Source organism: Triplophysa dalaica, chromosome 21 (assembly GCF_015846415.1).
Source record: "Triplophysa dalaica isolate WHDGS20190420 chromosome 21, ASM1584641v1, whole genome shotgun sequence".
Lineage (NCBI taxonomy): Eukaryota > Metazoa > Chordata > Actinopteri > Cypriniformes > Nemacheilidae > Triplophysa > Triplophysa dalaica.
This window is the reverse complement of record NC_079562.1, coordinates 2,365,795-2,382,359: the sequence shown is the minus strand read 5'-3', so window position 1 is coordinate 2,382,359 and position 16,565 is coordinate 2,365,795. Positions and strand designations below refer to the sequence as shown.

At 38.2% G+C, this 16,565-nt stretch overlaps 1 protein-coding gene across 2 annotated transcripts in view; it reads right to left on the bottom strand.

Moving 5' to 3' along the window:
• The window catches only part of epha8 (eph receptor A8), a 62,756-nt gene that overhangs the window by 25,795 nt on the left and 20,396 nt on the right, over window positions 1-16,565 (bottom strand). For both annotated transcript variants that reach the window (XM_056734710.1, XM_056734712.1), the window contains exon 3: window positions 1,503-2,166. In XM_056734710.1, the coding sequence (XP_056590688.1) occupies window positions 1,503-2,166 (664 nt within the window). The remainder of the gene's footprint in view (window positions 1-1,502; window positions 2,167-16,565) is intronic.

Genomic DNA, 16,565 nt, shown 5'->3' with positions numbered 1-16,565 from the left:
AATGATATTTTCACTATGACAACATGTGTGAATCTTAAATACATCATAATTTAGCACTTCTAATCATGTTTTCCTATTCTTAAATAAAGCACAACACAAAATCCTCATCGCCCTCAAACTGTACATTTTTTCATATTAACAATCTTTTAGCTGCTTTACTATTTCATAATATAAGATCACTGCTAATGATCGATGTTAACATTTATATTCTTTCGTATTTATGTTTATCTTGACTCGTTTAATTCTATTTTCCATGCACCATAAGGAGGACACTTATTGTATTGTACCCCGTGGAATGAAAATAAAATAAACTCTATTCTTATTCTTGAGTGAAGTCAGTTTACAACTCCTCATGAATATGTTAAGACTCAGTGGCAGCTGGACCTGTGAGAAAGATGTTCTCCCTTGAATGCAAGTAGGTTAAATCAAGTTGCCAAACAGAGTGCATTTGACATGACTTCCTCCTATCTCCTCTGAAATGGATATTTTCTCTACATCTTCACACAGGACGAAAGGCCCGAAACCACCGCCAAAACTGAAAGACCCAAACCAGAGCTGACACTATTGAGATGTGAAGACCCCTCTCTGTTTTGATCGGCACTTAAAACATTAGTGGCGGCTCGTCGCCGAGATCACACTGAAAGGAAACGAAGAACCTTTTGACATTTTCTATCGCTACGACATGCAACCCTTTCACGTGGCCGGCGCCCAGGGCTTTTAGAGTGGTTCGGTTTGCATGGATTGTAAACGTCCGCGAGTAGCCCGGTTGGTATTTCACAGAGATGTGCGTGACTAGAGGAAGGCACGCTCAAAGAGAATTAGCACAGCGACCCAGTTTAGTCGGCAAAAGGCAGACTCTGTAGCTCAGACATTTAACCTTTACTGACACGCGGGCAGAGAGAAATGGATTGCCGGGAGTGCTTTTAGCCATAGATCGAGCAGAAAATTACCTGACAGAGTATGAGTTTGTGATGGTTTGAGTAATATGTTCAAAACAGAACGCTTTAGTATCGGCAACAAGAGGGAAATTGAATTAATTAAAAATACATTTATTGTAAACTTTACGGAGAAACACTGGAGAAGCAGATGACTTTTTGCTCCATTTGCTCTCGATCTGTCTTGGAAAAGATCTTAAAGAGATTTCAGCGGTATTTTCTTGGCCTCTTATCTCTGCAAAATGTAGGTTTTGTTGCATTATCTAAATCATTTATATATGTCTAAAATGCAAGTAAATTAATCAAATATTTATAGATGCAATCTGTATCTTTGCCTCTATGTATCATCTCTGTTTTAAACCTGAAATTACAGGTGAAATAAACTACTTTTCTTTTGTGTGGGTTAAAGTCAAATGACTTTTAGCTGACATCGAACAGACATCAAATTTGATATTTGACGGTTCACGTTGTAAAAAACTTTTTTTGAACTCAACGTTACAAAGGTATGAGAATGCTTGGAACTCAAATAATGACTTCAAGCTGAAATAAGCCAAACTTTCCACTCACCAATACAGTTGTCCCTGTGCTCCTCAAACCCAGCGCTGCACACGCACCGCCCAATAGGAACAAGCCACTCCCCCTCGGCGCTGCAGTACATCTTGGGGGTGTCTCTTTCTTCCGCATGGTCCACGCACTGACCTCTGACCTCCACGAGCGAGGACGAGTCCGCCCCCGTCACCACGTCCGTGAAGATGGCCAGATTGCGAGCCATGCCTGCGCAGCGTTTGTAGTAAACCCGCACCGACACAACGGCGATGCACGCGCCTATATCCTGGAACGCCAAGTAGAACCCGCGTTTGCTGAGTGGTCCCACGCCGCGTATTTCGGTGTTGAGCTTAAGTCTCCGCACGCCTAGATCCACGTTCGTGAAGCTCTCGTCGGCCGCGATGGTGTCGATCTTGGAAAACTGACTCTCCCAGATGGTCGTCCCAATGTCGCGGTCGGTCTCGCAGTAGTAGAGGTTAAACGTCTCCTTGCAGGTGCCGAGCACACCTGGCATGCTGTTGCAGTCTCGCAGCGTGAACTTTATTTCGATGTAAATGCGCCGGGCGCCGTCTCGCTGGATCCAGTTGGTCCTGAGCCAGTTGTTCTGGCTCGGGCTCATGACGTTACACACCTGGTACGTGTGGATGGGGCTGAAATACTCGTCCATCTCGTTGATTGCATCCCACTGGCAAAGACAGACGAGAGAGAGAGAGATTATAAATGTGTCAAGTTTTGACGGTATAAGAGTCAGTCCAACCGAAAAGTTCTGCTATCAGCTTCAATGCAAAAGAGATTGTATTTTTGGGACCCTGCCGAGACCTGGGGTCAAGAACATCAGCAACACGGCCCATGATGTACACATATTTGCAGTGCGTGGATTTTTTTTAATCAGTGCATTATTGTTTCAATGGAATGTGTTTGAGCGTATCTTTAAAACAATTATATCTTGCATTGCGTTTCCGTGCATAAGATTAATCTCATATGGTGATGAATGTGGCCCACGTTTCCCAAATAACATTAAGAATACATTGTTATCCTTGGACGCTTTTTGTGCAATTTAAGCAGTTTCTTATGCAATGCAAATAATCAGACAGGAATAAATAGTTTAACATAATATTTCATCATTTACTCACCCTCATGTTTTTTGCAACTCCTTCTGTGGAACACCAAGCCAGTTATTTATAGCACAACATCCAAACTGCTCTTTTGCATACAATGAAAGAGAACAGCGACCACAGCTGTCAAGCGACATTAACAAGTTGCATTTTAGTGTGTTCCTCATACAAATATTTTGTAGGCGTCCATAAAACTGCAAATTCGTTGTATAATACTTGTTATGGTGTTTCCCAATCCCCTTCATTCTACACTTCTGACAACAAGTGATGTGTTTGGAAAATCTCATTATTCAACTATATTTAAAGATGTACTGAAACGTTAGCGTGCATGCTGCATGTATATATTGGAGTGTTAAGTTAAGGGAAGTTAAGGGAAGAATTTAAAGAAGGCTCGGCAAAAAATGACAACACATGTGATTATTGAGTTGAGACCGCAATATAGCAACAAAATATTACGACAAGACAAAATCAACAAAAAAGTGTTAATAACTGATAAAACTGTGGTCAAGGTTCGCTTTCTTTTTTTGTATACTTTTTCAAAATGTATTTGAATAAAACCCATCTTCCTTCATATTCTGTAGTTTAACCTTTTGCCAAATAGTTGTGTGCAATAAATATCTTCAAAATTTGGTATACTGTCCATTTTGATGTCCGTTCAATCATTAATCATATCCAGAATAAAAGTTTGTATTTACATTTGAATGTCTGTGCACTTTAATTTTTAGTTTATAAACACATAGGCCAACACGTACAAATTCATGTATATATTTAAGAAATATTTGCATGTATATATTAATATTTATTTAAAATTTCAATGATATATTAAAAAATATATTTTTTTATATTTATATATATATTTTAGTTTATTAATACAAAATTAATATGCACAGAATACAAACATGTATTATGTAAACACAAACTTCTATTCTGGATTCGATTAATCGTGATTAATCGTCAAACAGAAATATCTCCAGAATATTCGATTTCTGGTGAACTGCCTCAATGATTCAAATCATTAGTTTGAAGCAAAAATTGGATACGCTTATTAAAAGTACACGAAACCAAGGAACCAAGAAACGGTCACATAACACCAGACCTCTCACTATAAATATTTGAAACCCTGCTCGAGTATGCTATACAATTTTCAACCGTGTGACTTTCAGAGAGACAAGTAAAAACTACAGCACTCAAGTTTAATTGAAGAGCATCTTCTGTTCTTCCTTTAAGCGGATTGAGATACGTCTCAACGATTGTCTCGTGGCTCGATCTGACGCCGCTGATGGTCTCGGCCAAGCTATCTGTGGGCAATTATCTCTTCTCTTTTGGCTTGCTCATGAAATACTGAAACGGGCGAGTTGGAGGCTAGCTGCACTTTGAAAGACCTCGAGGCTGAGTATGGTAAAGCCTCTGGAGAAGGGGCTGCTACGTGCTGCCACACAGCAGGTCTTTCATCTCTTCGGCTCAGAGCTCACACCAAGCCTTACGGATGGCACACACACAGAGCCGCGAGCGAGCGCTGAATATTCCACTGTAATTAAAAGCAGGGGACTGCTGGATAAGAGAAATGGACGCATGAAACTCAGGGGGAATCTTTGCCGCGGAAAGCAGTTGGCACAGAGGAGAGTGGACAAAAATGTTTGAATGTTCTTAAAAAAACATTATATACATGCAAGTCTAAACATAAAACAATCCAACAAACAGATTGAGACCCAATAAGTTAATAATATCCCTGCATTAAAACTCAATGTCCTATTGAAAAAATATGCAGCATTTTCAGTTAAGCATTTGGCAATCACACTTTTATCCACAGCATATTTTTGGACACGTTGTATGTACTAGGGCTGTTAAATTATTAATCCAGTGTGTATACAGATATAAGCAGGGAGAAAAATATTAGGTTTGTTTTTCATTGAAGTTTCATTGAATGAATTCATTTGGTCCGTCAGACGGAAAGATTTCTTGCGGAAATGTAACCAAACTATTTAAGACCCGTAGAATCTGAATTTAATACTTTACAAGACTTTTAAAGGCCTTATATTAGGAAAACTTTATTTATGACGTTTTAAGAATCGCAGGCACCCTGTAATTGCAATTAAACACATCCAGAATAAAACATTGTGTTTACATAATATGTCTTTGTGCATGTTTATTTTGTATTTAAAAACACATACATTTATATATTTAGTAAATATCTGCATGTATATTTCTATTTATATATAATATAAATAATTTATAAACATGAATTGATTTTTATGATTTTGTAAAGTAGGCTTGGTACATGATTTTCAGGGGAAAAAAAGAGGACTAATGGACTAATTTCTGTAGTGAAAATAAAAGTAGTTGTCCACTTTTTGCCTTTTGTTTCAGTGTAAGGTATTATTTTTGTTATATTTACATACTGCATATCGGCAGAAATTATCGGTTGTCGGCTTCCAGTATTAAAGAATTATCTATTATCTGCCTTTTTTACATATCGATGCATCTCTACATATAAATTTATGTTTTTATAAATGCAAAATGAATATGCTATAGAGATATAATGCAAACACAAACGTCTATTCTGGAAGCAAATAATTACGATTAATCATTTAACAGCCCAATATTTTTATTTATAATGTAAATGTCATATGTACATGTATACACACGTATGCTGCCAAAATTATATTATATATTATTATATTATGCATTATTATATAAATGTATTATATTATATATATGTGAACAATATATTTCAAGGCTGTTGGTTAAAGTGGAGTGTGTCAGCATTGACCTGCTGCTTCTCTAGGCTGTTCTTACATCTGGATGGATATCACTGAATATTATTACACGTTACTGGCGCAGACTAACAACAAGCAGCCGTGACCACAGGGCCAGAAGGTTCTTGATTGAACAGATATTACGAGTACTGAAGCGTCAGAGGGCAGAGATTTCTGTACTGTGACCTACAACGGGTCTAACCTGCTGGCTGGGATCATTGAAAACAACCAATGTGGTCGTATAAGTTTGAGGTCTTGTTGCAGTAACTCTGTTTGCTATAAATCACACTTGAGATTAAAACAAACCAGGAAACAGTGGATTGTATACAGTATCTTCCTACATAAAATAAATTATGCATGGCTTGTTGAGGAGAGGTGCATTATCGCTTTTCTGATCTACATCTGGTTGATGATAAAACAAGCACAAAACACGCTTTACTGATTTATGCACTTGGCAGACGCTTTTATTCATTTTTTTTATTCATTTTGCAATGCAATGCAATGTTCTACCAATTGATCTACAAGTACATGACAGAAGATCTAAGCAATATCAGCTGACCAGAATATCACAGAGACTCCAGGGTGGGCCAAAGAGATGGGAAAGAACCACCTAGCAACCATCAAGAACATCCTAGCAACAACATAGCAACCCCTTGGCAACCACCCACCACACTATTGCACCACTGCACTGGGAATAAAGACTTACATGACAATTATCAAAAAATGAAATCAATGGATCGGTCATCAAAAGAAGTTAAAACACAAATGTATGAACAGTATTGAGGACACGTTTATACCCATCTAAGCCAATCTAAAACAGTATTCAGGTCCACTGGCCTTGTGTGAATCACCCCCTCTGAATACATTACAAATCTGTCAGGTCTAATTGAAAGGGAAAACGCTAACCTCAGAGGAGCACCAGCCTGACCACAGTGAACTTGGCCTCTGTTCACGAGTAGTTCTTCCAAAGCGGCAGATTTCCCTGTTTCCCTGGCCTCATCCTCGCCTCTCGCTTCCCACGGGGACCACAAAAATCCGGCTGTGGTAATTAAAATGTTTTTATTCCATCACCGGCCTCAAACTAAGAACTAAATTGAATTTGTCCTTGGACTAATGATTAGATGGGAAAAAATCTAACGGGCCGAACACATCCACAGTAATACCTTTTAATGGTGCTTTTGAAGTTTTTTCAGGTTGACTCGAGGGGTGTGAGCGATTCGATTAGCGCTTTTTTGAGGTGTATGATGAAATGTCTGTTTTTTGTTTTACCTCCGTCACATATCATACGTTTGAAATCAATCAAAGCGATTATATTTCAGGGAAGAACAATGGAAATCCTTCTGTTCAGATTTTCAGTTTTTATCTAATTGAAACACTTTTATGTGTAAATGGGGCTAATTTACATAATCTCTGTGTCCAAAAATGCATTATTCTTTTTGTATGGAGATTTGTAACATTCTGTTCATTTCAGTACCTTGTGCTTTAAACTATAAAAGTGAAAAGATTTTTACAGTCAATTAATTGATACGGCTACTATACAGCCTTACTAAAGCTATGAACTGTATTTAAAGTTTTCATTAAAATATACAATTTAATAATATTCATTTTAACATATTTATTGAATTTTGATTATCGAAACATATTTAATTTTTATTAAGGTCACATAAAAATGTATTTAAAAGGTTGTAAACTGTAGTATGTTATATAAATTGATTATTCTGTCATATTAACTATACTGAATTCATAAACTTTATTATTTACTATGGTCATGTTCAAAAACACTTAAGTATCTAGAAACTTTCATATTTAAAAAACTAAAGTATACTACAGCATTTTTGTAAAGTCATTCTGCATGCTAGCTTAATATTTAGTCTCCATATTAACATAAAAAGTTATTGTGACATGCACACATTATCACTCAAAAAAATGAACTGTCGCTGCTGTTAGTTTTACGTAACCCATTCTTTTTCTCAGTACATAAAGTAACTGAATTAACGTAAGTTAACTATGTTATTTATACTAAATATGTAGATCTGTCAGCTTTACTTAACAAGTGTTTGACTGGTCAACTTAACATTGTTGAGTAGAACACAAAACCCTATAATATTGGACCTATTGTTGAGTTTACTTAATATAAACAAGTTAATTCAGCATTACTGGTTGAGGGGGATTTTCAGTTCACAGCATGCTCTGCGTAGTACTAAATTTAGGCAGTCCATTTTGAAATTTAGTGTGTTTTTCAGGAAAGAAAAAAGACTTGTTTGTGCTTAATGTTCTTTATCTTTGAAGTTTATAAGAGTTAGTTGTATTTTTTGTTCAACGGTTGCCATTGTTTTGAAGAGTGGTATTTACTTAATATATAATAAATTACTTAATATTGTTGCGTGGAACCACTTGACGTAGCTTTTTAATTAAGTTCAACAAATACATTTTTTGAGTGTAGTTCAATGTGATGCTAGTTTACACAATTTAAGAGGATCTGACTTAAGGGAAACGTCTACTAAAAATGACCTTGACACCAGCTGGTTAAAAGTAAAATAACTCGAGGTAAAGTTTTGAAGAACCTCTAAAACCTCTAACCTCTAAAAACCTTGTGATCTAATGCAATGACATTCATGCATTTTTAAGTGTGAATCAAGAGCAGAAGTGTCCATGTACTTTTTTGGACCACAGTACATCAAGACAAGTGCAGGACATCAATACCGTCTGCCGGCACCACACATTCATTCTGTCACACTGAGGGAATCATTTGGTGTCTTAGTCCGCAATAAAACCCTGAATATTCTGTCATTTTTACGCCTTTTATAATGGGGAATATCAAACTTCTGTCAACCGAGGGATGAATTTCTCATGAACACATCTATTCATAATCTCTGCTGTTGTTCCTGGAAGGAGCCCTCGTGCCACAAAACAGCTGTAAACACACAAACAATCATTACAGAGAGCTAAAAAGATTCTGACATGATACTCTACATGCGTGTGAATAGACTTAAACATAACTGCAAAAAAATACCACAGACAAGTCTCGTCTCGGCTCTAGGTGATCCAAATTCAGATTAGTGGCCGGGATGAGAAAATCCTTTGAATCTGGATTGACAAAAGCCGCAGAACGACTGGCCACAATCCCCCTCCCCACCTCACCGGACCCTGTTTCACTCAAGTGTGAGAAATCTTCATGTGAATTGAATCCTCTGTCAGCTGATTGGAATCCAGACTTCGACAGCGTTAACCTTTGTGAAGCATGTCTGTTAATTTTGATGGTGGTACCCGGAACCCAAAAACCTGTAAGGTAACAAACATCTTCTAAAATCATCACCTTTTCCTGCCATGTGCTTAGTGTCTCACAGCACTGAATCTTGAAAGGCTTTGAAAGTATAAAGAGTGACAGGAACATTTCACATGCAATGAAGTTCTTCTATTTTAGCTTATGCAATATGCCTAGAAGCCGTCACGATCGAATATTTATATAATTTGGTTGGCACGTCTTTACAGATTCAGCTGTGGGTTTTGGGACGGCTCCCGATCACCTGGCTGAATGTAAGATGCACTGAGCTGTTCTGTAATTTTTACTGTCCGTTACTCAATCTCTTGCTTTAGGCTGTCCCATTTTTCTCACTCTCAGGACAGAGATATCACATACGAGATCTATTTAATACATACAGCAACGGGATGAAATGGAGAGCAGGTGGAACATTTTGCTTAGATTTGAGGATCTCCCATCGCTCAGCTCTAGAATCAAGTGATAGTTCACCCAAAAATAAGAATTCTGTCATCATTTATTCACCCTCGTTCCAAGTCTGACTTTTTTCTTCTGCAGAACACGAAAGATATTTTGGATAAAAAACAACACTGAACCACACTGACTTCCATTGAATGAACACAATTTCTCAAAATGTCAATTTTTTCAATTTCAATATGACCCCAAACATCTCATCAGAGACAACGTCCAAGCTCAAATGAAACAACTCCATTAGGTCTCCTGAGCTATTAAGTAGCAACATCTATGAAATATTCCTCCGGGGACACATCTTCGCTATCCACTGATATATTGCTGCTGTACAAACAGATTATCGTGACAGTAAATCTTTTCAAACCTTTTGGGCCCTACAAAATATCTGCTTAAGACCTGTGCTGTTTCTTCACTTGTGAGAGGTGATGAAACATCAGTATTTATTCAAGTGCCTCTGGTCCTGAAGAGAGGCGAGCACATCCAGCTTTTCTTAATAAGGAGAGGCTGTTCCAGGTAGATAAGTAGAAGTACTTGAGATGTAATTACTCCAAAAGTTACTGAGAAGCACTATTAAACGGCACCTATCTGAACTCCACAGATATGGGTGTTATAATGATACACTACAGAAAGAACCAAACTGTGGCGTCGTAACTAAAATGTATGCAATGAATTATGCTATTCTTGCATCATATCATTTTGTTTACAGCGGAATGGCAATTACTTGTAGAGCAATATTTTTACAATCTCATATCTTTAGCAAAACATTAGCGTTAGTCGTTTTCAAATGTGGTTTAAATGTAGTTTGAATATAATATAATAATATAATATTTTTTTTCAAAGCAATACGATTATCGAAACACTTAAAGTCTACAAACATTAGGGGCATAAATAATATTTGCATAACTTGAGTCATAAAGCAACAAATTCTGCGAGTTTTAAACATAAATATCTTCTAAAAAATGTACATTTAATATTATTAGACTATTCTACAACTTATTAACATCTCAATTTAGTCTTATTTTTAGCCACAGTTATTTTGTTTTAATGCGTTTTACAGTTTACTGCTTGACACCCTGGGGTGATCTCTCGGCTCTCGCTGACACTCCCGACACGCATGCGATATGATGCAATCTCTGCACATTTGTGAAATGCCCACGACTGTTTTTTCAGACCGCATTTGCATGCGGCAGTCACTCGCGAAGTGTTTCTGCACCTCAGTGCGCCAGCCCGGTGTGTCAACGTCTCGAGACACGTTTGGTGCTAACGGGAGGGTGGGCGGACATCTGGATGCAGTCAAATCATCTCTCCCTCAAAGTTCATTTGTCAACGTCTCCGTCTGTCTTATCGCCGCTATCGATTGCGGTGGGTGGGTGTCAGGGGGTGGAAAGGAGGTGGGTGTCAATAGACATGTCAAGGCAAACATGAGCCAGATAGGAACATAATGAAGTCGTCGGACAGCGGCTGTCAGGTCCTGACTGATTTGGCTGAGTGACAGCCGATGGCGACTGCAGCCCTGCAGGAATGTACAGAAGGCATGCGATATCTGCCAGGGGTCGGCCTGGGGTCACTCCTCTGCCTGCCAGCTTGAATTGGACAGTAAAAGGCATTTCGCTATGATTTCATGAAGAGGGAATAAATTATTCAGGTCGTGCCGGCTGGGTGAGGATCCATAACAAAGGATTCAGACACGATTACTGGATCGGTCTGCTGACATCTGTCATTAGCAGTATAGTTTATATAAGCCGTCTTAAATATTGCAAAATGATATGTAATTATTATATAAAGTTAGATGTTGTGCTACTACTACTTTTATAGATGTTCTTTAAGAGTTGGCCTATTTAAGGCATATTTTTTTTCACCATTTGGACATTAAAGGGATAGTTCACCTAACTGGTTCATTTACTCATCCCCATATCATTTCAAACCTGTATGACTCTTTTCTTATGAAAAACACAAAGAGGACATTTCAAAGAACGTTGGTGACAACAATAGACCCCATTGACTTCCTACTTTTCAAAGAGACTTTTCTAATAATAACTACATGTTGTGTTCGGTGCATCCCTAAAAACATCATACCACCGATCATAGCAAAATCCTGGCATCCATCTGAAAACCCTTATATAGCAGCACCGGCACAGTTTCGGAAAGAAAAACTAGAATAATTTTCGTACCAGTGGCGGTGACCCCTGGATGTCAAAACTGATTAAAATAAGACGTAAATTGGCTTGTCTATGAAAAACTTATCATAAGCTGGTAAAAGCAAGTTTTAGATTTGCTCACTGTTGCATCTTCTTAACTTTGACAAACTGGTGGGCTGTAAAATTAGCAATTAAAGCTATCATTTAATCACTCGACACATCAGGAACGTGCTTGAGATTTGGGTATCTTGCTAACAGCTGCACACGTTTCTGCGGTTCTTTGAAAAAATTCACTCCACGTTGAAGTTGGTGTTGTAAAGGCAAGGCCCTGTCACAAACTTTGCAGAGATCTGAATGCCAGAAAACCAGTCATGAAGGGGCAGAATGCATTGTCATTCTTTTCCTCTGGATTTGATGTAGCATCTAGCAGTACAACACAACTAATCAAAGCGCTGCTATTTCTCATGGACCAGAGGTGTCCAAAACCCATCTGGTGACTGGGGTTACTTCAAAAGTACAAGACAAATATAGACAGCTTTAGACATTAGAGTAGTGAGGGAGCCAAGTTCTAGTGCCAAGAACACAATACTTCATTCTGCAATTTGCACACTGTTTTGAGATCTTTCCAATGCTTCGGTTCTGTAACACTTTGCAATAAACACTGGACTAGTGTTTTTTGGATATTTTATTCGAAAATTGTTTGCATACTGTACATTTAACATTAGTTTTTGCATTAGTTAACATGAACTAATGTTGGACTTGCTGTAGCTCAGTGGTCCTAGCGCGGCGCTAGCAACACCAAGGTCATGGGTTCGACCCCAGGGATTGCACATAGAAACAAATGTATAGTATAATGCAAAGTAAGTCCCTTTGGATAAAAGCGTCTGCCAAATGCATAAATGAAATGAACTCTTAATACATCAAAACTTGTATTATTTTTCTTGTACACATTTATTCATCTTAAAATCTTAAATAAAAATGCAATAAATGCAATACTTCCACTTTATGCACGATGCCATATAAATGCGAAAAACAAATATTCAACAGCTACAGGTCATCACTGCATATAACTAGATAAAAATTATAAAAAATATATTACATAAAACAGATAACAGATAAATACAAAAATAAATCCTCTCATGCCTCGCCAATCTTTGCTTTTTCCTCATCCACACAACAGAAGCCAATCAAGTTCAAGCATCAGCTCACCTTGACATTCCTGATCCTAGGAGTGCATGCACAGGTAACAGGGGTGATGAACTACAACATGACGGGGCTGACAAAGAGCACCATTTCCATCTTTCTCACTTTTCGGACCATGTCAGTTCTTCATCGTTCCTTTCAGCTATATGCTCACAATCTTCCATAAGCCTCCTACTTGCATGAGAGGATGTGATGGATTTCATAGTCAAGGTGCTGCTTTAATCCAATTCTAATCCATCTTTCTGGGCCCGAGTTTGAGATGGGTTTTTATTCCCTTTTGTCAGGTTCCTACAGAGAACGCATCTCATTCTCTATTGTCTTTTATGCGGACAAAAATGAGTACATACAAAATGATATATGTCGGTATGAAATCACCAGTTTATAGAGATTACTGTGTATGGCATCAACAACACATTGGCAATACTTAATTTTCATTTGTTATAGCAATAGTGCTACGTTTAATTATCATGTGCTTTATGGTGACGAAATTCGAATCATATTTCATGTTATTTCAGCCTAAAATTGCAATAGCTATAAAGATTGACTTTAAAATATTAACTCATTCAAGGTATTAATCACATCTCCTGACCCTTACGTAAATTCCACATTTTATGATTATTTTACGGAAAAAAACAGTTATCTTGGCACGGTCATAACAAGGAGGGCGGTTTTTAGACGGTTAAGTTTTGTATCTAATTTTACCTCAGGACGTTTAAAACGTATCACGCATGCGCGAGACAAGGCGGCGGCGCAGAGGTTAGAGAACGTTGGTCTAGCAATCGCATGTTCACGTAGAAAAGCATCTCTATAAAAAAGAATTCTGTATATTTTGGGTGGGATTGAATGAAAACGCTTTTCATGTGCTTTTACCTGCTTTGACAACTCAAGTCTTGCTCAAGATTTCCGCAAGTGATTCACTGGAGAGTCACATCTGATTGAACGACTCATTAAGACCTAAGTTGCGTCCCAAATCACACACTTATGCACTATTGTACGGCATGTCGTAGTATAAATAGTGTGAGTAGTGCGTTCACATTGAAAATCCTCCAAAAAGAAGTGCATTGTAAGTACCCGGATGATGCACTTTTTTCGATCGAAAACATGAAGTGTGCAACTGTGGACACTTTACGAACTCAACGGTCGCAGTTTCGCTTATGTAGCAGAAGGGCAGCGGGGCTATCAGACGCGGCTCATGCAAAACTTTTCTGTAGAGTGATAACGCTTCAATCTGATGATGACGTGCCGGACACATGAACACATGAAAACTACATTAAATAAACGATGGACAACCGATAAACCAATATACTTCCGGTAAGTATAAAACCGTTTAGTATTCCATTTGGGACGATATTCTAAAATTAATTTACTTGATTGTTGAGTGCATAGCGCATAGTTTAAGCGCATATTGTATAGTATGTCATTTTGGACACAGCTGGATTTGAAAATATAAGTTTGATTCAAAAGAACCGACACAGTCGCTCCGTCCGAAATTGCCTACTTCCATACTATATACTAGGCGAAAATGATTATGAGTCATGAATAGTATATCAGAACCCTCAGTATGCAAAAATCAGTTGGCGAGAAGTACACTTCCCTATACCATGATGCCACGGGACCTGATCAACGGTTAAATTTTAAAGTAAATCAAATAAATATAGCGGGAAACTTAAAGGTTTTTAATGTAAATGCCAATCAATGAATTTCTCGTGATTGAATTATGTTTTTATCAACGCTCGCTTATAGTTTGTTGTTAATGCATCATAGGTCAAAGAGCATACGGGTCACATGACCATAAAACATGGCGGATTCAGTATGTCCGTAATGTATTCATATGCTGCGTCCCAATTTGCATACTATCCGTCCTAAATAGTATTCGAAAATAGTAGTGATGGCTGGTGCGCAACATGCGCTTCGACACGAGATCCCGAAGCGCAGATGTTTCAAAACACTGTTCCGAAGTGCAATTCAAAACAGCCATGTCACGTGACTACAGCTAAACAAAGCATGGGGCGTTTCTCAAGTGTTTCGAAACGCGGCATACCTGCTGAATCTGCATTGAACATGTGTGGTTTTGGAGCATTTCCAAACTTAAATGCAACAATAATGTGCTTAAGAATGTATTGAAATACATCTTTTAAAAGTTTATTATAATGACGATACTTAGTAAGTTTACCCAGGATTCAAACCCAGGGCTACAAAATGCCAAACACTAACCCCTTATTCGGTAGATAGATTGATAGAACATTTGTGTATACGACTTATAGTCAAGCCTGTTTCGGAGCCATTCTTGATATGACCACTAGGTTTCACAGTTGAGATGGGTGTCGGAAAGTTTCGAAGCTTCGACACAATATGGCACATTTGCTTCAACTGTTTCAGTGAAGCCTTGCAATAAGTATGTCCCAAATCATAGTATGCTGACATTCTGAAAGTACCCGGATGGTCCATTGCTTCCGGTGAAAATTCGAAGTGTGAATCCATGGACACTGAAATGGCGATATTACCCACGACTCACAGCGAGAGGGCGGAGTTTAATGATGCTACACTGCATTAATCAAATTAAATATAAGATGCTTCGCTAAATTAATAAATGCAAGCATATAGTAAACTACACATACAGAATAATAGATGATTAAATACTTAAAGGCCTCTTTCCAAATTACGCTTGTTTAGACAAAGTCGGGTACCAAAACAACCTTGTCGCCAATCAGCAGTAAGGTGCACAGGATGGACATTAGTAGAGCCGAGCGCTGACGAAAGTGAAAGATGGGGGATGGGGTGTGTCTATTTTGGTGATTTGAACATCAACAACGGCTACGAGAAATCAGACATCCCGCCTTTAAGGAAGAGCTGTATTTTGATGTTCGTGACAGTTAAGGATCACAGTGTCGTCAAGGCAACAACGGCCACTTCTGTTTCGCGTTAGTATATCCCTGTGCGTCCATACAGGTTTGCTAACAGCATGCTTTAAGGGCATTGTATAAGTAGGCGAATTGGGACGCAGCAATACCACTCCCACTCATACTATAGAACATATAATTGTCCAATATTATGTTTACAGACTGAATGGGCATCGCTACACAATAATCAGTTTTAGTATTACATTTAGATTAGTATTGTTTAGTATTATTTCCTGTGAGATTTATGTTATTTCCTGTGAGATCTGCATGTATCTCTTAGGAAATCGAAGGAAAAAGCGGTTTACATTTTATCTGCCCGCATACAGCTTTATATCATGGTATGTCCATTATGGCATTCACTGGAGGAAGTGATGTGCTCAATCAAAATGTCTACATTGGTTAATTCCTACAGCATCAAACTCCAGGTTTCCACTAAACCACGTTTAAAATATGGGCCGATAAAGTGAGATTTGACAGGCTTCAGGGCCTCTCAGGACCCGAGACTGAGACAGGAATGAAATGTGTTGAGTAGCTGTCAGGGACCGCACAATATGGTATTTGTCACAATCATGAGTGAGGTAAAACTTCCAGTGCATGCTAGCCAAACACCTGTTCCTACATGATGAAAGAATTAACATTTCATTTACGTATTTAAAATGTACATTTCTTCCATGAAACGTCAGATACTGTACTGTGTATCTAATTTTAACAGAACAAGAATGTAGATATAGTACAATAAAATCTATTATGATGACAATCTGTAACATCTTTTTAATATAATGCATAACATCAAATTAGTTCAGGTTGGCTGGTTAAATTAGATGCATTAGGAAATCTAAATTATGCAGACACTAAATAAGTCATCCCATAATGCCTAAAACATCTTTCTCACCCAGACCAAACAAGCATCAATCCCAACACATGATAAAGCAGACGACAGATTTTGCCTCAACCGAACGCCACATTTTCTTGTAGCTGTGCTCGATGACTGTGTAAAGCAACCTGGAGCTGCAGACGCCTTCCTCGCGTGACACAATCTGCCATCATCAAACCCGCGGGACCTACGAGGCGAGACGGCGCCTCTGCCATGACAGGGTATACGTTATAAGTACACGCCATAAAGAAATGTCAGAAAAGAAACTGTAATTTCTTTGTGTTGGGCTCTTTTTGTTCCCGAACGTCTCATGCATTGTCTGACACATGGCGCACTCGGCTGAAGTCACGTTGCATTTAGAAGGAGAT